The 22,432-nt window shown below is 45.0% G+C and overlaps 1 protein-coding gene and 1 long non-coding RNA gene across 2 annotated transcripts; one reads left to right on the plus strand and one right to left on the minus strand.

Moving 5' to 3' along the window:
- The first annotated feature begins 980 nt into the window (after positions 1 to 980).
- LOC118013722 lies at positions 981 to 5,139 on the plus strand. The gene is made up of 3 exons (XR_004680102.1): positions 981 to 1,171; positions 4,868 to 4,938; positions 5,060 to 5,139. It is a non-coding gene; the product is annotated as an uncharacterized LOC118013722 (long non-coding RNA).
- Positions 5,140 to 7,545: 2,406 nt separating this feature from the next.
- Positions 7,546 to 7,981, minus strand: LOC118013723 (cytochrome c oxidase subunit NDUFA4-like). Its single transcript, XM_035009556.1, has one exon. It carries the CDS (start codon positions 7,933 to 7,935, stop codon positions 7,687 to 7,689), a length of 249 nt encoding a protein of 82 aa, XP_034865447.1. The 5' UTR covers positions 7,936 to 7,981; the 3' UTR covers positions 7,546 to 7,686.
- Positions 7,982 to 22,432: the final 14,451 nt, after the last annotated feature.

Genomic DNA, 22,432 nt, shown 5'->3' on the forward strand with positions numbered 1-22,432 from the left:
ATCAGAAGAATGAGAACTTATGTTCACAGAAGAGCTTCTATACAAATGTTCATAGCAGCTTTATTTGTAAGAGCACCAAACTGGAAATACCCCAAATATTCTCCAATGGATGAATGGTTAAACATACTGTGATACATCCATACAGTGGAATACTACTCAGCAACAACAAAGGACGGACTACTGATAGATGCAACACTAAATGGATTTCAAAGGCATTCTGTTTACTGGGAAAAAAAAAAAAAACAATCTTAAATGATTACACAATAGGATTCCATTTATATAACTTGCTATGGCAAAATAATAGAAATGAAGAACAGATTAATGGTTGTCAGGGGCCTGGGGAAGGAGAGAGATGAAGGTAGCTTTGTCTGCGTCTCACTGTGGTGGTGGTCACACGGATCTTCACATGAGGAAAACTCGCATAGAGCTAAGTAGAGCAAAATGCACCCCCAACACAGGCACACATGCATGCACAAACACACACAAGTGTGCATAAAACTGGTGGGATCTGGACAAGGTTAGTGGTTGCATCAATGTCGGTTTTCTGGTTGTGATATTGCACTATAGTTTTGCAAGATGTTAGCACCAGAGGAAACTGGGTGAAGGGTGTGTGGGCTATATGGGTTCTCTCTATTATTTCTTACCTCTGCATGTGAAGTGACAAGTATCTCAAGATAAAAAGGTGACAAAATAGTGTGAAGTATAAAGACACAGGAGGACAGTAAAGACCCAATTTCAGATGGTGGTAACATCTGGGGTAGAGAACAGAAAATGGTATTGGCGTACCGTGTGGCTTTCCACACATTCAATATTTCCCTTTTTTAAGTTAGGTGGTGGATACACAGTTGCTTATGATATTATTTGGCCTTTCTTTTGGTAAGTCTGAATTATTCCATAATTAAAATAATGATACAGAAAAGCCCACCCTCTCTCTTTTAAGAACAAGAACTGGAGCGGAGTATAAAGAACTGAAATCTGGCTGTGAGCCTGCTTCTGTCTCGTGTCTTGTGCAAAGCCTTTTTGAGTGAAGGGCTGCCACCTTTTGCTATTTGGCGGATGATATTTGAAGGAACCCAGGAACTCTGTACCATTAACAGGGTGCATCTGCTCATCCCGGCCCCGCCAACCCGCGGACGTCATTTCAGCAACCAGAGAAAGCATGTACAAACAGGTGATGTAATTTTAAGCAGCATAAGTCAGGGTGCATTGTCTGGCCAGCTTCTCCGAGGGCTCCCCAGCTGAAGCGGGGACAAGGGAGCGGGCAGAGGAGGGTTAAGAGGGAGGGAGGGGCTGGAGGGCAAGGAACTTGCTCAGCTGGGGATTGTTGGCAATCAGTGAGAACCAGCTGAGCAAAGCCTGGCAAAGCAATGGAGTGTTTCCGGGAGCCCTGGGATTAGAGCGTCAAGGTTTTGTTTGGAAATTGCAAGGATTTGGTGTCTGTCAAGTGTCATTAGTGCATTGGGGACTGGGCCGGCCTTGAGAGCCGGGCTCTGGCCTTGCCTCGCAGGCTCATCGCATAAATGACTCGGGGTTGGGACTCAACATCACTGAAGCTGAAATAACAGCATCAGCCCCGCGGTTTCTTTCTCCAGCTTGTGCTGAAGCTAAAACACCCCAGGGACCCCCAATATCCTTTTTCCACCTGGTGGCCACTGTAGCCCAACCAGGCTCCCAAGCACCCAGGCAGCACTATCAGGCAGCACACCGTGCCCCCCCAAACCAGCCACTGGCCCTAAAAAATGACAAGAGACTAAAGATTCAGGTAAACCTTGAGAGAGGGAGCGAAGAAAGCAGACTGCCCTCAGTATTTTTGCACATTGCCTTCCTGGCTGGCTACCCCACTTAGGCTCTCCACCAGTGGGGTGATTTAGAGCTGGGGAAGAGCAAGTGAAGGGATAGGAAGTTCAGCTGAGAGTCAAAGGCAGAAGGGATGTCCTGGAGTGGTTTGTGCTCAGGATGGTGGTGCAGGATGTACACTGCCCAAATCCAGGAAGGGCCATGGACATGATAATCTATGGGACTGGTGTCTCCTGGAATGGGGCAGGGCACAACCTGCATGACTGTATGTGAGTGGATCCGGGACAAGTCTGCACACAGTAATACATCGTTAACATCTTAAGCTCTATCCCGCATCAGGCATTGTGTGAAGTGTTTTCTGTGTGTGATTTGATTTTCGCAGTAATTTGGCAAGTGGGGATTTTGCCCACTGTTACAGATGTACCAAGGAAGATGCCAAGTACTCGCTTGCCATGTAAAGGTGCTCTGTTTCTCATCGACTTCAAGTGCAAGTTTTAAAAGTATGTGTCCAGCTTGTTTAGGCGCTATCTATGTAGGTGTCCATGTGCACGCATGTATGAGAAAGTAAGATGAGTCTGAATCTTGGGCATCGGTTATGAGAAGCCTGAGTTCTCATTCGTTCCAGGCCTATGATCCCAGCGGTGTACATTTCTCTGGACCAGAGTCTCTTGCCTCCTTTATCCTGCCCCCAAAGTGCTGTGAAGCTGGGCAAGGTCATGTCTGATGACGATAGGAGAGTGGAATCAGGGTGGGAATCCCACAGGAGATGGCCTCATCTTGGTGGTTTTCCTGCATGCTCATCCACACCCAGGAAAGAGAAATCTCTCAGCTGCCTGGCTTTGGCCTTTCTCTGGCAGAGGCTCCGGAGCTAACCAGTGGGGGGCCTTGGGGTGCTGTGCATGCTGGCTCCAGCTCCCTGGTCACCTGCACCATCAGGGCTGGTTCGGGGGCTTTCCTCAGAGACTGCCGGCCTGCTGAGGGCGGCATGATGACTCTCCGCATGATGACTCTCCGTCACCATAGACCAGGTGACGGAGGCTTAACTGAGGTTAAGCAACTTGCCTGAGAATATCTCACCAGCGCATGGCAGAGACTGGACAACATCTGAACCTGAATGCTTTATGACATGTTGCCTCTCTCCAAAGCTTTGCTGGTGGCTCTCATTACCGAAAAGAAAGATGGAGGAGCCGGACCTTCACTGTGTGTGAAAGCGCCTGGTCCCTGGAGCCCCCGTCTTAGGATATGAGAACACTTCCTCCTTGGAGTCGTCACCTGTTTCCACCTGCCCTCCCCACCTGTGTTCCCATTTGGACTACTTAAGGGAGGAGCCCTGTGCCGGAGGAGGTTGCTGACACCTGTTAGGCAGCTAATCTGCACCAAGCACAACATGAAGGGTTTTACGAATGTGATTTAATCCTCACAGCAATCCTGCAGGTTGAAATTTTGCTCACCGTAGAGATGCAGCAGGAAGAGGCCAAGTGTTTGCCTCCCACTTGAAGAGCCCATCAAGACTTGCTGACTCAGCCTGTCTGACCGCTTGGAAGATGGTGGGAGACAGAGAGGGGGTGCTTCTACCACCTGTCACCTGCAACTCAAAACTCCACCACCTACCAGCAGCCCTGCCTCGATTGTCCTGGAGTGTCATGAAAGCCTGTGAGAAACCTTTGGGAATGGCCCTTAATCCAGAGGATCTCTGCATTAGTTCAAGGCTCCCGGCACTGGGGGGACCAAGGAGAAAGAAGAGCTCCCTTCTGCAGAGCAGGTCCCTGGGCTGACACCTTATTCTCATGGTCCTCTTCTGGGTGGAGGTACCCCACGTGCTGACCTCTGAGGCATTACTTGGAAAGCAGGAAGCGACTACAGAGTCGAGGGAGGCTTGGGGGGCAGCCACAGATGCCTAGCAAGGACAGGCCCGTGGAGCTGTTGATCCACTGGCCCAGCTGACATCCCTCTGGGGTCTAAGCAGCAGGGCTCCCTCTCAGGCTTCTCGAACAAGTCCAGGTTCTTTCTGCCTGCACTCCAGGGGGATCCTGTATTTCAGAAGGCTGACTGTCCACTGAAGGCTTGCAGCCCTTCTTTAGCACCTTATCCTCACAAGCTAACCGAATCCAAATCTTCTGCTGGTCCATGTCCTCTTGGTCCCACCCACCCCTTATCTTGGATTTCAGACACCCCAGGATGTCTGTCCCCATCATTCTGCTCCCAGTGAGCTAACGTCTCTCTCATATGCACCCACAGTGCTTCCCACCCCCACAGGACAGGACAGTGGCCTCCAGCAGCCATAGCTGCTTCTTCCAAAGGGTTCAGAACAGCTTTGGGCGGATGATGTCCTGCCTTCTGCCTGTGCGCTGGGGAGAGGCAGGGAGGAGGGACGAGGAAAGATTTCTATTTCACAGCATTGCTTGCCAAAGCATCAGTCCATTGGTTGACTCCAGATAACACGGTAATTAATAATGTAATACGATGCGATTTCTAGGCGCTCGTGCCTGAAGGCCTCTGGTCCCAAGGACCTTGGTAAAAGGTAGAATTAAAAGCATTCATAATTTCAAAGAAGACATCGTAAACAAAGCTCCCTGAGACTGAAGACGACTGGGGGCCACCAGTGGTCCACACTCAGTGGACAACAGCCGAGGCTCTCAGCTCGCAAGGGGATCCCCGCTCCTTGAAATCTAGACTCAGCGGGGTAGACGTTGGGCCGTTTACACTTGACTGCTGACCTCCCCTGCACAGATCCACGACAGACCTCCCGAAAAAAACCCATTCTTTCTCTCTCCCATTGGAAGGGAAGGGACAGGAAAGTCATAGATGGGCATAAGTTGGAATCCCAGCTCTATCATTTATTGACTACTGACCCTGAATGCCTCTGACCCCCCCACTTTCCACTCTACAGGATCTACAGGGGAGCATGACTGTGAACACCTGCATACCCTCCAAGCTTATGAAGCGCTTATTCGCATGTATTACTTCCTGTCGTTCTTTAATGACTCTCTGGGGTTTTATAGCCCAGACTACCTGCCCAGCATCTCCTCTCATCTGCTTCCTTTCTAACGGATGCCTCCTTTTACTCTAGGTGGCGACATGCAAGACTAGAAGACATTTCCCAGCCTCCCTTCCCTGATGGCCGGGGATGGTTGATGAGATGTAAGCAAAAATTTTTGGGGGGTAGGGTGGGAAGGAGACCCAGGAAAATCCTTGAAAGGGGCTGACTCAGCTGGGAGTATGCCCTTTTGCCCATCCCTTCTTCTTTCTAATTTCTACCTAGGATCCAGACACCACGGTTGGCATTCTGACAGCCAACTTGGACCATGGGGTGAACTTGAAGTCGGAAGCCACATGCCTGGGATGGTGAAATCATAAGATAGAGCCTGGAGCCTCCCATGGCTATGGAACTGCCATGGCATCTTGGAATGACCTACACATGACAGGATAATAAACCTCTATGTTGTTTAAGTCCAAATCTGCCTTATATGGTACAGATGATTATCCTGTCTTTCAAAGGGGAAACTGCAGCTAAGCGAGATTAAGCAACTTGCCCAAAGCCACCCCTTTAGGTCAAAGGGAGCTACAGTCACACTCCTGAAAGAGAGAGCACTGCCTTCCCATATTCCCAAAATGTTCTTCAGTTTGCAAAGATCTGCAAACACCAAGAATCAGATGCTGTTCTTTTGCTGGAAGATGAAAGCATCTTGCTGCCTTCTAGAGCTGCCATTTCCCGAGGGCTCTTTTTTATCTCTCTGGCTTTCTTTTTTATTTCTCTATCCTCTTTATCCTTGGCTCACTGCTGTTCCATACTTCCCTAAGCCATTTACCTACCAGTGGGAGGATACTGTTTGGCAGCCCCGAGCCCCGAAGCACAAAGCGAGTGAAGCCAGGACAGGGGCAGCCCCTGCTTCCGCACGTCCCTGAGAGGAGACTGAGCCATTCCGTCCCTGGAGCTCTCGGAGTTCACAGCCTCGCTCCCCAGCATGTCCGGCACAGAGAACACATCTTCTAGCCCTCCATCAACCTCTTTCCCCACTGAATGGAGAAGGAGTGGACAGGGGTGCATGAACTTCTGGGAGGTCTCTGAGAAGCTGTCTGGGAGATGAGGTGGCCTGTCCCAGGAGGGGGAGCTGGGCTCAGTCAGGCCCCTGGTGTGCTGTGGCAGACAGAGGAGCAGACATGCCACGTCCTGGGGAGATGCACAATTTAAGAAGGAAACACCAATTCCACAATGCCCCTCAAAGGGAAACCTTGACATGGACATTTGGCTTTTGCCATCTGCTGATCCATCTGCTGGCTCCAGAAACCCTGAATGATGTTCTTTAGTTTGGCAGGATGGATTCATGAATGCTAAGTCGGACCGGGCAGAGGCTTGGAGTGCAGCTGGCCGTGGGCACCATGTGAATGGGCAGTTCCCATTTCTGGGGCTGGTGGGGGTTTTACTTGCCATGGGAGCAGACAGGGAGTGGTGGAGATGTCCTCAATAATTAGGGACTAAGAAGATACTAAAGTGTTTTGTTTGTTTGTGTACAACGTATTCTCAAGGGAGAAAAGAGATGCATATTAAGTTTTTTCACTCTTTACTCAACCCCACAGCAGTAGAGCCTGGGAAAATGCTTCTCTCTCCCACTGACCAACCAGATGGATGAAGCAAATAATAGTGAGAGCCAGCATGCCCACACCAGTCACTGTGCTGGGTGCTGCTGTGTTTCACATGTATTAACTCATTTGATTTTATGATAACTCTCTGTAGTAGGTGCTATGATTATATCCATTTTACAAAAAAAGAACACGGAGACACAGAGCAGTTTAGTGACCCGCCCAAGGTCCCTGAGCTGGAGAGTGGTGGAGACTAAGAGGAATTCCTTGCAGCTACGTCTTCTCAACAGATGCTGAGCATTGGGGTTTCTGGGAAAGCAGGAGACAGAGCCCCTTTGGTTCTGTCCCCAGCTCTGCCACTCACTAGGCTGGGTTTTACCCACTATGTCCCAGGTAAGATAATTAGGACATTAACATCTGTTTCATATGAGGAATGTATGGAAAATGCCTGGCCCCACTTATTCCATGATAATTGATTATTTTGAATATGGTCTCTCTCTTTTTCCCCAAATATGTGTTCATCGCTCCTTTAATGTATTCACTGGAATCTCACCACCCACCTCCAGGTCAGATCAGAGCAAGGTCAGGTGCAGTTATGCTCACTTTATAGATGAGGAAAATGAAGCCTAGCAATGTTTCCTGAACTCCTTCCAGAACATTTACTATCTGTCTTTCTTGCCTTTTAAATATTAAATCTTCTAAACGATTCACACAGTACAGAAGAACATACCGTGGCTATCCCATGCTCTTTCTTGGCGTTCCCCACTATTAGTGTTTTAGTATGTGTCCTTCTAGTCTCTGTTCCAAGCACAGAGCATACTCACGGGTGATTTTGAGGCAGCATGCATGCGCTCATGCGGTATTCATTGCTGGTCTGCCGTGCTTCACAATATGTCCCGCTCGAGAGGTCTGCTCTTTTTTTTTTTTTTTTTTCAAGTTTCAGATATTTATTTTTTCATTTTTTTAAAAGATTTTATTTATTTATTTTGACAGAGAGATAGACAGAAGAGCACAAGCAGAGGGAGTGGCAGAGGGAGAGGGAGAAGCAGGCCCTGCCCTGAGCAGGGAACCCGATGCGGGACTCGATCCCAGGACCCTGAGATCATGACCTGAGCCGAAGGCAGACGCTTAACCATCTGAGCCACCCAGGCGCCCTCAGATATTTATTATTCAGCGTAAACCCCAACACAATACACCAACATGATTTCGTGCATTTAGAGGGGAAATATTTCCTGGATAAGTGGAAAATTGTGCAGATGGCTTCTGGAAGACCTTCATTCTAAGCAGCTTTACAGTGAAACATTTCATTTAGAAGTCTGGACCTTCTTTCTTCAGCTTGCTGAAATCTACATTCACTGAGTAGAACTTGCATTGATCATTGGGACCCAGTTTGTTCCAGGGTTCTGGGTTATTCTTCCTATCCCAACTGACATCTGGATTGAACAATGCCAGGAGCAAGACATAGAGAGTTGCTCCAGTACCTCCCGCCCCAATAAATACGAAGAGGGGGATCAAGCTCGGATGCTTCTTGGCCTGACCGATGATGTGGCGTAACATGGTTGCGGCAGAGGCCTCCTGTCCAGGAGAAGAGAAAACCAAATGTGGAAGGCCCGGCACTAAGTAATCGGTCTGCTCCTTTTTTAAAGTGGCTCCATGACATTCCCTAGTATACGTGTATCATTATTTGTTTATCTGCCGCTCTCCAACTGTTGGACATTTAGGTTAGTCCCAGTTTTTGATGACTGTAGTAAGTGTTGCAATGATCACTCTTATGTGTCTGTTTTAGTACACATCTTCAGTGGCTTTTGTAGATTTCTAGAAGTGACAGTACAGCTATTCTAACACTTTCAGTACTACCAAATTGCAATCCAAACAAGTTTTGCCAACGACATAACCACTGAGGCGCCTGGGTGGTGCAGTCAGTTGAGCATCTGACTCTTGGCTTCGGCTCAGGTCCTGAACTCAGGGTTGTGCGACTGAGGTCTGTGTGGGGCTCTGCGCTCATTGTGGAGTCTGCCTGGGATTCTTTCCCTCTCCCTCTGCCCCTCCCTGCTGTGCTCTCTCTTGCTCTCAAATAAATAAATAAATCTTTTTTAAAAATGACATGTCCACTGACAGGGTCCAGGAGTAGCCCTTCTCTCCTCTCTTGCCAAGACTGGGTATGTTCAATTTGCTAAATATTTATTTCTCTGGTGGGTTAAGAACGAACACCCTATTGTTGTTTTCTATTGAATTTCCCTGATTACAGGATGAGCATCTTTTAAAAATATTTATTAGCCATTTGTATTTCTTCTTTTACAAAATCTCATTCATATCCTTTCCCTCTCCTTCCATTGGGTTTTGTCTTTTCTCTATCGATGTATGGTAACTTTCCATAGAATAGATACTGATTTTTTCCCCCATTGAATATATCGCAAGCATTTCCCCTCTGGTCCTCCTCCCTTGCTTTTTAACTTTGTGATATGATGTCTTTTGATATATAGATGTTTTAAACTTCTAAGTATCACCTTTGTAAATTTTTCAAATCATCAATTGTTCCAAACTTACAGACAAATATAAAGAATATATAATTTATATACTCACCACCAGCATTATAAAATCTTAACATTTTGCCACGCTGAAATATTTCCACCAAATTGTAATTTTTACTTGCAGTTTTAGTTTTACCTTTTTAAAAACAAAAAATAATATTTATTTTTTATGGTATATTGCAATGGCACGTCCTGGCATGTTATAAATTGCAGTGGTCCCCATTGCTCCTTGTGATCCAAATCTTCCCTCTGGGTTTACTTTATTTCTAAATGAAGTACGTCCTTGATAATGCTTTTAGTGAGAGGCTGTAAAATTCTTTTGATATTCTTTATGGCTAGAAATGTCTTTCTTTTGCTTACACTCTTAAATAAAAGCTGTGGCAGTGACGGCTAGCTGGCCATCCCACATTCTTGTCCTCCCTCTTCCTTAGAACCGCAATTGGAACACTAATTTTATTTGGGGCAGCTGTGTGCTCAGCAGAAAGACTACATTTTCATAGTCTCATAGTCATGAGTGGTCAGTGAGATGTAAGCCAGACTCTCATAGTCATGAGTGGTCAATGAGATGTAAGCAGGAAACACTGAGTGGGGGAAATCTTCCTAAAGGGGGCCAATTTAGCTTAGAGGGACACACTTTTACCCTTGTACTTTGGTGGGACATGGGAGTCTCCATGGGACAATGAAGAGAGAAGCCACAAGCTAAGGAAAGCAGAGCAGAAACAAGGGGAGTGGGACTCCAGGTTTTGTGATGGCCTCTCCCCTTCCACGCTCTTTTGATTTGAGACAATGAACTCTTTTTTTTTTTTAAGATTTTATTTATTTATTTATTTGAGAGAGAGAGAACAAGGGGAGGAGCAGAGGGAGAGGGACAAGCAACCTCCCCGCTGAGCGCGGAGCCTGACACCAGGCTCCATCTCACGATGCTGAGATCATGACCTGAGCCGAAATCAAGAGGCCTACGCTTAACCAACTGAACCACCCTGCCGCCCCTGACAATGAACTCGTTATTTGATTTGTTTAAGTCTCTGTTCTTAGGTCTCTGATGCTAACAGCAAAATTCAGTCCTAGGTTTATATTTATTTTCCTTTTGACTTTTGAGGGTGATATTTTACTGTCCTTGGCATCTGCTTTTGTGGATGACAGGTCTGCTATTAGGCTAGTCATTCTATCTTCTTTTCTGATAATTTTAAAGATTTCCCCTTGGTCCTTGTTATTCTTTAATGTGTCTGGGACTGGGTTTGCTTTTATTTATCTTACTAGATGCCTTGAATGCATTTTCCACTTAATGACTCATGTCTTCATCCAAATTTGAAAAGAGTTCAGCAATTATCTCTTCAAATACTGATTCTCTGCCATTCTTTTCATTTTCTCTTTTTCTGGAATTAGATGAATGTAAAAGCCTCTCCCTTAATTGTTACTTCTTGTCTCTTAACTGCAGTACATAAATTGTGTATGTCTGTGTTTCTGAGTGAATTCCTTGGTTCCATCTTTCAGATTATAAAAACTTTCTTTAACAGTGTCCTGTCTGAGTTTTTACCAATGATTGAGCTTGTAAAATTTCAGTGACATTTTTCTTTAATTTTGCAGATTTCGGGATACCTGGGTGACTCAGTTGGTTGAGCGTCTGCCTTCAGCTCAGGTTGTGATCCCAGAGTCCTGGGATTGAGTCCCTCATCGGGCTCCTTGTTTGGTGGGGAGCCTGTTTCTCCCTCTGCTTATGCTCTCTTTCTCTGAAAAATAAACATATAAAATCTTAAAAAAAAAATTTCTCAGAATTCTAGTGGATTCTTTTTCTTATTTTACTATCTTTATTTTTTTGCTGCTTAGTTTAATCATTTCTTATTCTTTTTACTTTGGAAGTTATGGTTTCACTTTTCTCTAAGGAGATACTAAAGATACAATACTGAAAAATCTTTGTCCAACTGTTGTGTAGAATTAACCTTATCTAAAAAGTTCTCATCACAAATAAAAAAAATCTATAACTGTGTAGTGATGGCTGTTAACTTGACTTACTGTGGCGATCATTTCACAATGTATACATATAGCAAATCATTATACTATACATCTGAAACTAATATAATGTTATATGTCAATTACAACTCAATTTTTAAAAATGTTCTACAAAAAAAAAAAAGAAAAGCCATAGCTAATTATTAAAATACTATTGGAAAAATGCAAATAGAAGGATGGTTGCTAAATATATACATCCACTTCTGCTTAAAACCATTTAACAACTGGGCGCCTGGGTGGTTCATGGTTAAGCATCTGCCTTCAGCTCTGGTCGTGATCCCAGGGTCCTGGTATCCAGCCCCGCATTGGGTTCCCTGCTCGGGGGAGCCTACTTCTCCTGCTCCCTCTGCCATTCCCTCAGCTTGTGCTCTCTGGCTCTCTCTCTCAGTCAAATAAAAAAAAAAGATCTTTAAAAAAAATAAAAGAAAACATTTACAGCTCTTTACTGCACATAGAATAAAATTATAAACCTAAGCAAGGCTTGCATGAACTGGTTGGCCACTGGCAACTGCACAACCTCACATCTCACTGATACCCTCTTCACTCCAGCCAGTCTGGTCCATATTTAGGTCCTTAAACACAACAAGACCTTTCCTACCACAGGACCTTTGAACATGCTGCTCTCTTTCTGTGTTTCTCTTTGCTCAGTGCTTGACAAGACTGACTTTTTTTCTTTCTGTCCTTCATATCTTAAGTTAAAAGGCACCAAAAAGAGAGCAGTGGTTATCTATCTCTACATGGTACAACTTGATATAATTTATTTATATTTCTTATTTATTTATTTATTTATTTATTTATTTATTTATTTATTTATTATATTTTGGCTTGGATTTTTAAAATCTTTACTCTATATACATTATTTTCCAAAAGGAAAAAAGACCCAATGAATTATTTTAATCTTTAGCATGCTCGACGTTTTTGGGAAGAAACAAAATCACTAATATTACACTTCCCCCAGATAAATAGATTAGTCTCAATGCTATTTGTTGGAAAAAAGAATTTCATCTGCAGTGAATTTGTGTTGCAAATGCTTTGCTGGCTGTCTGTATTAGTTTTAATTTCTTTACATATTTTGGGATTTTGGTTTGAAGGCTCATTTTGAGCAGAAGTTTTTGGTTCTTTGCTTTTTTCTCTCCCCCTCTTCCTTATCCTTACCCCTCTCTACCTAGCTGTTTTGTGCTTGCCCTTACATGACCAGAGTTGCCAGATAAAATAGAGGATGCTCTGTTAAAATTGGATTTCAGCTAACCACCAAATAACTTTTCTTAGTGCGTGTCCAAATATTGAATGAGATGTGCTTATACTATAAAATTATTTGTCGTTTAGCTGAAATCCAAATTTCAATGAATATTCTACATTTTTATTTGCTAAATCTGGCGACCTTATACCTGACCTTCTGTATCCCTATCCAGATCTTATTATGGGGATTTGGGTTAGCACTCCATATAATATTTAGGTTACCAACTAAAGCAAAACAAAACAGCTGCCTTTTTAGGACCACAGGAAAAAAAAATCATGCCAGCTGAGAGATGAGAATTTCCTCTTCTGGGACAGGAGCTTCCCTCCTGCTTGCAAAGTGTGAAAGACCAGTGCTGGAGGCCTAGCCCTCCCTCAGCTCTCCCAGGAGCCTCAGGAGAGCACCTTTTCTCTGATGCCACCATCCACCATGTCAACAGAACCTTGATGTGTCTTGTACACAGGTCAAAATAGTTAGATGTCGTGAAATCATGATTTACCAAAGAAAGAGAAGAAGCAGTTCCTGTCCCCAAAGAGTTTGTATTCGAGTTTGAAGTCAGAACAGACACAGGAAGAAGCACAAGAAAAAGAATTTCAAAGCAGAAGCAACAACAGTCAGGACCAACGTGACACGAAGACTGCTAACTGAGAGAAGCCGTGAACGGAGATGGCGTTCCAGAAAAGGAAGCTGATGTTTGCTGAGCATTTATTATAAGCTCTCAAGATGATCTCACTTAATTCCCAGTACAGTTTTATGAGGCAGAATTGATCATCCTGATTTTAAAGAGGAGGAAGTTGAGACTCAGTATAATTCAATGTCTTGCCCTATGTCACATGATTAATAAGTAAGTCTTCCATCTGCACACTCTTTTCCCAAAGCCATGGGTCAGTGCTGCTTAGATAGCACTGGGAAATGTTGGAACTGAGGTCAAAGAATAATGGTCCCATTTTAAAACCTTAAAATGCAAAGTTGGAAAAACACCACAGCAATCTTGTTCGAAAAGGACTCCCTTGCAATGTTTCCCATTGGTTTTTCCTGCACTTTCCTAGAGACAGACCTTGGATGGAGCAAAAGATATTGACCAAGGTCGCAGCAGAACAGAAAAAGAATTCAGAACTACGGCTATCGATGTTTTCGTTTGTCTGTTTTGATGTCTATACCCTGACTTCTTTGAACCCTGGACTAATTCTGGAGGGCTTATAGTAATTTGAATCACCACCCTAAATGCCATGATGACATAAACTGTCTGAGTTTTGATGAATTCCTTTGGAAGGTGAGTTACAGTGCTCTGAGAGAGCTGGGTGCTATAAAGTTTTATATCCCCGAGTCGGGAAAGGCTATGCTTCCTCTGAGTGGCAGAGACGTCAGTAACTTATTTCTGTCTTCTCAAATATGTGGCAGTGAAGTTAACGGCATCACACACCATCAACCTGTACGCTCTCACAGCTCTTTCCTGGCATCTCTCAGCCTCTTCCATGTCATTTGGGGGGCGCGAGACGGGAGGAGTGTTTGCCACCGGTTGGGTTGAGCTTGCAGGCTGCCTGCGAGTAGGAGGGGAACTGCACTGGGCTGCCCATGCAGGAAAGGACAGGATTTATGTGAGTGACTTTGAGCACTGAATGGGGGGAAATGGTTAATGGCTGGCACTGGAAGCAAGTTGGGAGACCCAACCACTGAGTCTGTGTGCTGTGCCTGAGCCGAAAGGACAGGAGAAAATGGAGAGGCAGGGGGATGTGCTCCCCTGAGCCTGCCCCTCCCTCCAAAAAGCCTTGAGAAAAGCAATAGAGAGAATTGAGCCGGCAGAGTGCAGACGAAATTATCCACACCACTGCTTCTCGGTGTTAGCAAGCATGATGGGGAGATGCGAATGAACCCTTTCATCACTTTCGTAATGGAACCTTGTGTTTGTGTTTACTTGATAATTTTCCATTTCCATGCAGCTATTGTCTTGCACATGCATTTATTCAGTAAGTGTTTATTGAGGGTCTACTCTGCATCAGGCAGGTTATTGAGCCCTGGGACACAACGATGAATACACACTAATATGGTCCCCCCTCTGACAGCTTGTAGTTCAGTGGGACAGGCGTATAGTAATCAGTCAAAAGCCATTATGATATTACTACCAAAAGGAGTTCACTGTATTCTTTCTGTTTTATTTTTTTTAAGATTTTATTTGTAGGCCATCTCTGTACCTAATGGGGGCTTGAACTCATGACCCTAAGATCAAGACTCACATGCTGTCCCGACTGAGCCAGCCAGGCACCCTGAGTTCACTGTATTCTGAAGATCCATTTGGTGGGTCAGGCATTGTTCTAGGAGCTGAGGACATAGCAGTGAGCAGAGTGAAATCCTGCCCTCATGAAGCTTATGTCCTAGCACAGGACACAAAACACAAATAAACATATAACCTCAAAATAAACATACAATGTTAGTTCAGGTATTTGTACATGCTATGATAAAAATGAAGCAGGAGAATTGGTCAGAATTTGACTGGGTGGCCACTTTAAGTTAAGATGGCCCAGGAGGGTCCCTCTGGAGGGATGAGTCTTGAGCAAGGAACTAGGAGAACTGGAGGAGGATCCCACAGAGATCTGGGGGAAGATCATTCCAGGCCAAGAGAACACTGCATGCAAAGGTCCTGAGGCAAGAGTGGTAGGAATGAGGTCAACGGGAGGCTGCTGCAGGAGCCCAGCGGGGAGAGGTCATTGGGAGTGGAGGAGGTGAGATGGTGTGTGTTTTGGAATTTCCTTTATCATAAGAGGATTCGACCTGGTCAGGGAAGTCAGGGCAGACTTTCCTGAGAAAGTAACATTTGCATGAAGATCTGAAAGCGGAGTAGAAGTAACCAGGTGAAGATGGAAGGACAGAATATTCCAGCACATAAATGAACAGGCTCTGTGGAGAAGCAAGTCAAGTTTGAGACCCTTTAAAGAGATTAGTGTGCCCAGGCAAAAATGAGGAGTGAGGTGAAGCTGGAAAGATGGTCAGGACAGGTCATGGGGGGTTTTGTGAGCCTCGTGGAGGACACTGGCTGTTTTTCTCAGTGCTGTGGTGATGGTGGGGAGTCATGGAAGGGTTTTCAGCAGAAGCAACCGAATCAGATGTGCATCTTCGAAAATCTTCTAAATGCAGAGTTGGGGAAGCTCCGTTGTCCTATTTATATTCACCTTCTGAGGGAGGTTCTCGTATCCCCATTCTACAGAAAAGGAAACTGAGTCTCAGAGAGTAGATGGTGCTTAGCCAGGAACACAGCAATGGCTGACTCTGGAGTCTAGAGCTGTAGCCCTTTGTACCTGTTTACCTTTATTGCTCTGTCCCCTCCCCTCCCTCCCCTCCCCAGCCAGCCGCCCCCTGCCCCCAGCAGAGCACTCCACAGTGACCTGTACAACTATGCTTATTTCCACCTGTTCATTCTCAGACTGGGGGGCCCTGCATCCCCCTTGCCATCTTTCCAGGGTTGTGACTTCTTTCTTGGCGTTGGAAAGTTTCAGGGATGCAGACGCGGTCTTCATTTCCCTACCCTAGTTAGCATTTTTGAATGAAGCATTCTCTTTTTCATGGAGTCCTGGAAGGGTAACATATTGTTTTAACATTCATTTATTTCTGTCACATCATTCCTCCTTCTCCCCCCACCTCCCCAAACTTCTGCTGGGCTTCTTCGTATGCACTAGACTCCAGGGTTACAGAAACAATCCTTGGCTCTCTGGAAAAAGGTGACGTGCTAACCAGCAATCGCAGGCTAAACTGATACGTCGGCCAGATGTTTCCCCTTGCTGGAGACTCCGGGGAGGTAAGGACGTGTGCAGGGAGGTAGCGACTGGGCCATGAAACAGGAGAAAGGAGGCAGAGAGAGCTTCCCAGAGAAACTTAGCAACTTTCTTGGCCATCAGGTCCAATAGGAGACCCTGAGTAGAAAAAGGCTCTGAAAACATGTGAAGTCCTTCTGGTCCTCACAGACTATGCTAACAAGAAAGATGGGAGCTGACAGAGTATGAAATTTTCATTAGCTCTGGCACAAGAGGCCCAGAAATGGGGGCTAGTGCTCCTTGAGACCACCAAGGAGAGAGACCACCACGGATACTCTGGGCGGGGTCAGCACAGAGGTCAGCTGGTCCCACGGGGGTAAGGAAGGCTGCTTGGGGATCATTGTTTCGGCTGGCTTTAGGTTGTGTTTATTTGTTTACTGACTTATTTTGCCCATCAAACTCAGGCTTATTGACAGGCTGGAGCCTGCCCCTGGGTTGTTTTACCCGCCGACCGCAGTGCACAGAGAAATAATTAGTTGCTGAGGTGTCGGGAGCAGATGTTGAGCTGACATCTTCCCTTTACTAGTGTCAAATTCAGCAATTTTCCTGCTTCCCTATAAATTATTGGCTGCTTCCTGCCTTCCTCTTGCAATGGCCTACCTGGTGGGCTTTCCTCCCTCATTAAGAGCAGAGCCAACCCCTCCTCGCTGACCTCGGCCTGCAAGATGCCCCCTCGTTCCCCCCTTTTGTCCTTTTGCACTTTTTTTTTTTCTTCTTTAGGTGGACATAGGAGGAGGGGAAGGGGACTGGGGTAGGCTGTTTCCCTCCTTGCTGAGAAAAGCCGTGGTTTTTGCTGCTTCTCAGAGCCCTGGGGTCCCGGGAGCAGGGAGAGGCCATTAATTGCTTCCCATCAGGGCCATAACCTTTGTCCCTGCGTGGCATCCTGAGGCCTTTTTGGCACACGCTAGCAAAGGTGGCTGTGCTCTCCAGAGCCCTGCTGGGTTCTGAACAGTATACAACCTCCGTGTTCCAAAACCACTAGAAAAGGCAGGGTAGGGTGTTGGGAGCATGTCAGGGAGGGCGCCAGTTGGGCGCTGCAGGGGAAGCTCCGGAGAACACTTCAGAATGCAGAGCTGTGCCAGGCATTGTGCTTTAGAGAGATTGTTGCCAGTGGGGCTGACACAGGGGGTAACACCAGGGCTGGCAGGAAATGGGTTTATTCAGTCACTCAACTAATATTCAGGGAGCTCTTTCATGGACCAGTCATGGTGCTAAGTCCTGGGGGTGCTGTGCATGGTCCCTGCTCTCACCGAGCCCACAGGGGCCAACTGGGGAGGCTGGTGGGCCATACTAAGGAAGTTGATCTTTATCATGAAGGTGCTCGGAGCCCCTGAGCCATCTGAAGCAGGGGGGTGATGTGATCCAATTTGCATTTTAGAAAGATCACTCTGGAGGCTGAGGGGAAGACGGATTGGGGGCGGGACACTGAAGGACACCAAGGACCTCCTTAGAAAACTTATAAGAGTCTGGCTGAGATAGGACTCGGGTCCCACAGAGGCTGAGGCAGTAGGTCTGGAGGGAAGAGGAATTTCGGAGATATAGGTAGGAGGACTTAGGGATTGGGGCTAAAATGGGTTTAAATCATGATCTCACTGCTTGGAGAAAGGTAAAGGATCTATGCCAGGTCAGGCAGCCTGTAGGACTTGGCAGGACCAAGGTGTGACTCCAGTATACTGTCTCCTAAGCCTCCCATTCACCACTTGCGAGCAGCTACTGCCCCCTCCAGATGGAGACCTGAAAGTTGCCTCACGTCACCTAATCTCGCAAGACCTCGGGTTTGGAAGGTGGTCTTGAAGGTGGTCGTGCCCAACGGTTTACATACTTAGCAATCCATCTGTAGTCTTCACACCAAAGATGAATCCAGCACCTGGACGCAGGGAGCTCACTATCCCCTGTGGCTGCGCCCTTCATCCTTGGAGGGCTTCTTCCCCAAGTCACACCCAAATCAGTCTCCAATACGGTCTGCTCCGTGTTGTTAATCCCAGTCTGAGAGGTCAATAAAAAAAACACAACACAACACCACACACAGCAGATTGGAAAGCTCCTGATGGATAGGGAGTTCTCATCCCAGAAGCAAAATCTACCTGGGCGAGGCGTGCGAGCTCAGACATTGTCAAGCATCAAACATCTGGGGTTGGGGACAGTGGGTGAGTTACCCTTCTCACACCTGTGAGTGGCGGACTGAGCCACTTCGAGCAGTAGGTAAGGACCCTTTGCAGCTGGGCAGTGCAGGAAACTCATGGATACTATCTCCCTCTCCAAACACTGGATTTCTAGATTCCACACCTAGTGTCTCCCATCACCTGCTCTCTTGACCCACTGGGACCTTGTTTGTTCCTGTGAACCACTCGCTCATTCCCTTCTGTGTGCAGATGAGGGGTGGGCCTGCGTGAAATCTCAGCGCTGTAACACTGTCCTGTTTCCTAATGCTCTGTAACCAACCTAATCATCTGATTTATTGGCTCAGCTACAAACAGCAGTGAGGCTCCGTTTTTGACTTTTAATTGGCTGTAAAGCTGGGTGCCCCCGTGACCTCTTGTTAAACTCTTCCCATTAAGCTTTCATGTTTACGTAGCACCATAAATTTGGCTCATCAGTCCTCCAGAAACTTCTCCAATTTCTGCCGTTTCTGTGAAGGCAATTATCTTCCTGTTTCCCTGGCAGGTCTACTTGAAGCCTGAGATTTCTTCAACTACAGACACAAGGTGTGTGAATCTGCTCTTCTCTGCTCCTCTCCCCCGCCCCCCTCCAGCCTGGAGATGCTCCTGCTCTCGCCTTTGCCCCAGCCACTTATTGTTGGAAGCTTCTTCTCGTTTCCTCTTTCTCATGCATCTCAAGGTCAATTAACCCGCCTGCCCCTTGGATCACCTATAACTTTGATTTTTTTTGGACCTTTCCTCAGCCAGGCAATCACACATTTCAACATTGGTCAAAGGACCCTGTGCCCTCCCTCCCTCCTAAAGTACCCCAAACTTACTAATACACATTTTGCAGCAGGAAAGAATAAAGAGAGCTGTAAAAGCCCAGGAAAAACATGAATAGTGACAGAAGTGATACAAATGTACACCCAAGCCTCAGTTCAGGCAATGGAAAAAATATGCCTGGAAAAAAATGAAAGAAAATTTAAAGCTTAACAGTAATAATAATAACAAAAATAAGCACAAATAGATCAAAACTATTGTTGCCTAATACATATCATGTCAAAAATGAAATATTGTTAGAAATGAAAAAAAAAGACGAGAATCAACTGCAACAACAAATGAGTGAGGCGTAAGATGAGCTGGAGAATTAAGAACACAGCAAGATTAAATAAACAACAAAATAGGAAGATTCAGTCTTTGGTAAATAGCAGGAAAGCTTAACAACTATGGAAATAGTAAATAAGGACCTAATAGGAGAATGTTTCCCAGAGCTTTTTAATATAGAATTTAATCTATAGAGTCCCGTTCAGAATTAATCACCAGAGAAATATGATCAGAAAATGCCACAACAAAACCTTAAAGACAAAGAAAGTATATATCAAGGAAATAGAAAGAGAAGAAATAGAATTTAAAGTAGCTGAGATCTTGCAACCCAAACAATAAAAGCAGAAGAGATTAGGGGAAGCATGTGAGATTCTTACCATGTCACGTTATCTACACTCCTATATTCCAATAAGAAAGAAGGAAAACCTTCCTTTGAAGGACACGGCTGTGTTGTCCAGGATTCTCCAAGTTATCTTACAGATCTGATCCTATTAAATAAACAGCGAAAATACTCCATAGAATTAAATGGAAGTTATTGCAAATCGTGATATATAAGAATAAAAACAATTTGGAAAGCTTTGTTTATTCCTTCTGTGAACATTTAAAGAGCCTCTAGGGTATGCCAGGTACTGGGTCGGTTGCTAGAAACTTGCCCTTCCAGGCATTTTGTTTCACAGTGACAATTATTAAAATGCTATAGCACTGGCTTAAAAACAGAATATAGGTCACTGTGAGATAACGGAAATTCCAGAAGGAGACTCTAAAGAAGAAATATTATAAAAATATGTGACAAGTGAAGTATAAGGAACCACGGGGAAACACATAATTGTATGTTTTGTTGTGATCACTAAAAGCTACGTGGAGAAAAATCGAGACCCCTAATTTATACCAAAGAGCATCATAAATCTAGGTGGATTCAAGATACAATATTAAAAAGAAATAATAAAATAGAATCTTACCCTTAGTAAACTGTGGAGGAGACCTAATTTCTTCCTTGCTTGAATTCTAACATTTTCAGCAATAAGGATGATAGGTTAAGATCCACACAGATTTAAAACTTCATGAGAAACAACAGAATCCAGATATAAAGGAAATGAATAGGAAACGTGTATCCGAGATATGACAAAGAGAAGTCTGAATTCAAAGTATATAAAAAGCCTACCCACATCATCAAGGGATGAAACCTCGTGTCTATTGAGCCTGTGTCTGGAGAATGTAAGTAAATATCAAAAGCAATAATAAAGTTAGTGAGGAAGATAATCCATCTCACACGTAATTAAAAAAAGGGAAGGAAGATAAAGCAACTGTGAGCTCCCACATCACATCCATTAGCAAAAAAATAAGCTAAAATAATAAAACCCAGGGCTGGTACAGCTCTCTGAAGACAGTTTTCTCCTATCACCAGTGTCAACGTTAATATTCTGGAGGACAGACTATGAATAAGTAACCCACACGCGAGCACACACTTTGAGGCAGTGTTTCTCCTTCTTGGAGAGTCAAGGACATTATTGCCATTAGATTAAAATCTGTTTTTATACAGATGTTCATGGGAGCATTGCTTATAACAGTGAAGGGCAAAATACTCACAAACTGGGGAGAGGTTAAGTAAGTGGAACCTTATCAGTACAAAGGGATATGATAAACCATTGGCCACAAATTGAAAGTTATTCACATACATGGAAAAATTCTATACAAAAGCTTTAAGAGAAAAGCACAAAATGTAAGATCTATTGAACATAATGAGTTACAAATTAAATACATTTATGGAAAATTAAAGGAGACTCTGAGAACTGGTGGTGGTTATGATGATAATAAAAGCCAGCTTTCAGGGCGCCTGGCTGGCTCAGTCAGTAGAGCATGTGACTCTTGGTCTCAGGGTCGTGAGTTCAAGCCCCACATTGGGTATAGAGCTCACTAAAAAAAAAAAAAAGAAAAGAAAAGAAAAAAAGCCACCTCTCATTGACCCTTTATTTTTGCCATGCCCTCCATGAATATAATCTCATTTAATCTTCTCACCAGTGGGTGCAGTAGGTATTCTCTCTAGTGAAATCTGATGCATGCCAAGTTAAGTACCTTGCCCCAGGACACACAGCTAGTAAATTGCAAAGGTGGGATTTGAACTCCAGAGTCCAAGCTAATACACCGCCTAATACAACCTCAATTATTTATTGAGATCGACATTCTACATGTTCTCTGAATTTTTGTCATAGAGCAGCCCCCAGCTGACCTGTTTTGTTGAGCTTTGAATGCGCTCCTCCAGAAGGTGCTAGCTGAGGCCTTACCTGGGAGGGGGCAGGGATGTCTCAGCTGAAGGCCTGGAGAATTGTCACCAGAGGGAACTGCTCTCCTACCCCCTGCAGCCCTTATAGTTTAGGTCTACATGTACTAACAGCTCTGCCTGCCCTCCTTCCAGGTTGCCATATAAGACCCCAGCCCCACGGCCACGGAATTATATGTGGAGTTCATTTCCTGGTGACCATCTTTTCCAGCAAGACCACTTCTAGAAAGGGTGGGCTCCACATCATGTCTTTTTCTTTCTTTCTTTCTTTCTTTCTTTCTTTCTTTCTTTCTTTCTTTCTTTCTTTCTTTCTTTCTTTCTTTCTTTCTTTCTTTCTTTCTCTTTCTTTCTTTTTCTCTTTCTTTCTTTCTTTCTTCTTTCTTTCTTTCTTTCTTTCTTCCTTTCTCTCTCTCTTTTTCTTTTTTCTTTTCTTTCTTCCTCTTTAAAAGATTTCATTTATTTATTTGACAGAGAGAGAGAGCCAGAGAGCACAAGTGGGGGGCAGGAAATAGAAGAGGGGGAAGGAGAAGCAGGCTTCCTGCTTAGGGAGTCCAATCTGAGGCTCAATCCCAGAACCCTGGGATCATGACTTGAGCCAAAGGCAGATGCTTAACTGACTGAGCCACCCAGGCACCCCACACATCCTGCCTTTCTCACTCACTTCTCTTTCACACCTCTTCCTTCCCAATTTAGCACCAACCTTCCTTAAAATGATTCCGAAAGCATTGTTTTGTGATCAGGCTCTCTGTCTGAGCCAAACGTCTCCTTGAAGGGCCTCTCTACCTCCCCTCCCTCATACTTTACTGACATTCCAACAGGCAGAAGAGAAGCATTTTTGAACACTTCTACGTGGTTTCCTCAAAATAACATTCCGTTTGAGATCAGGTGGCAAAAGAAGGCTGAGCTGTGATGGAGACCTCCCACGAGTGCTGAGTCAGCCAACCCGG

This window comes from Mirounga leonina, unplaced genomic scaffold (assembly GCF_011800145.1).
Source record: "Mirounga leonina isolate KUSES-001 unplaced genomic scaffold, KU_Mleo_1.0 Mir_154, whole genome shotgun sequence".
NCBI lineage: Eukaryota > Metazoa > Chordata > Mammalia > Carnivora > Phocidae > Mirounga > Mirounga leonina.

What these genes read in the sequence shown, in the direction of transcription:
- LOC118013723 (XM_035009556.1), bottom strand. Translation starts at nt 7,935, where the DNA reads ATGTTACGCCACATCATCGGTCAGGCCAAGAAGCATCCGAGCTTGATC.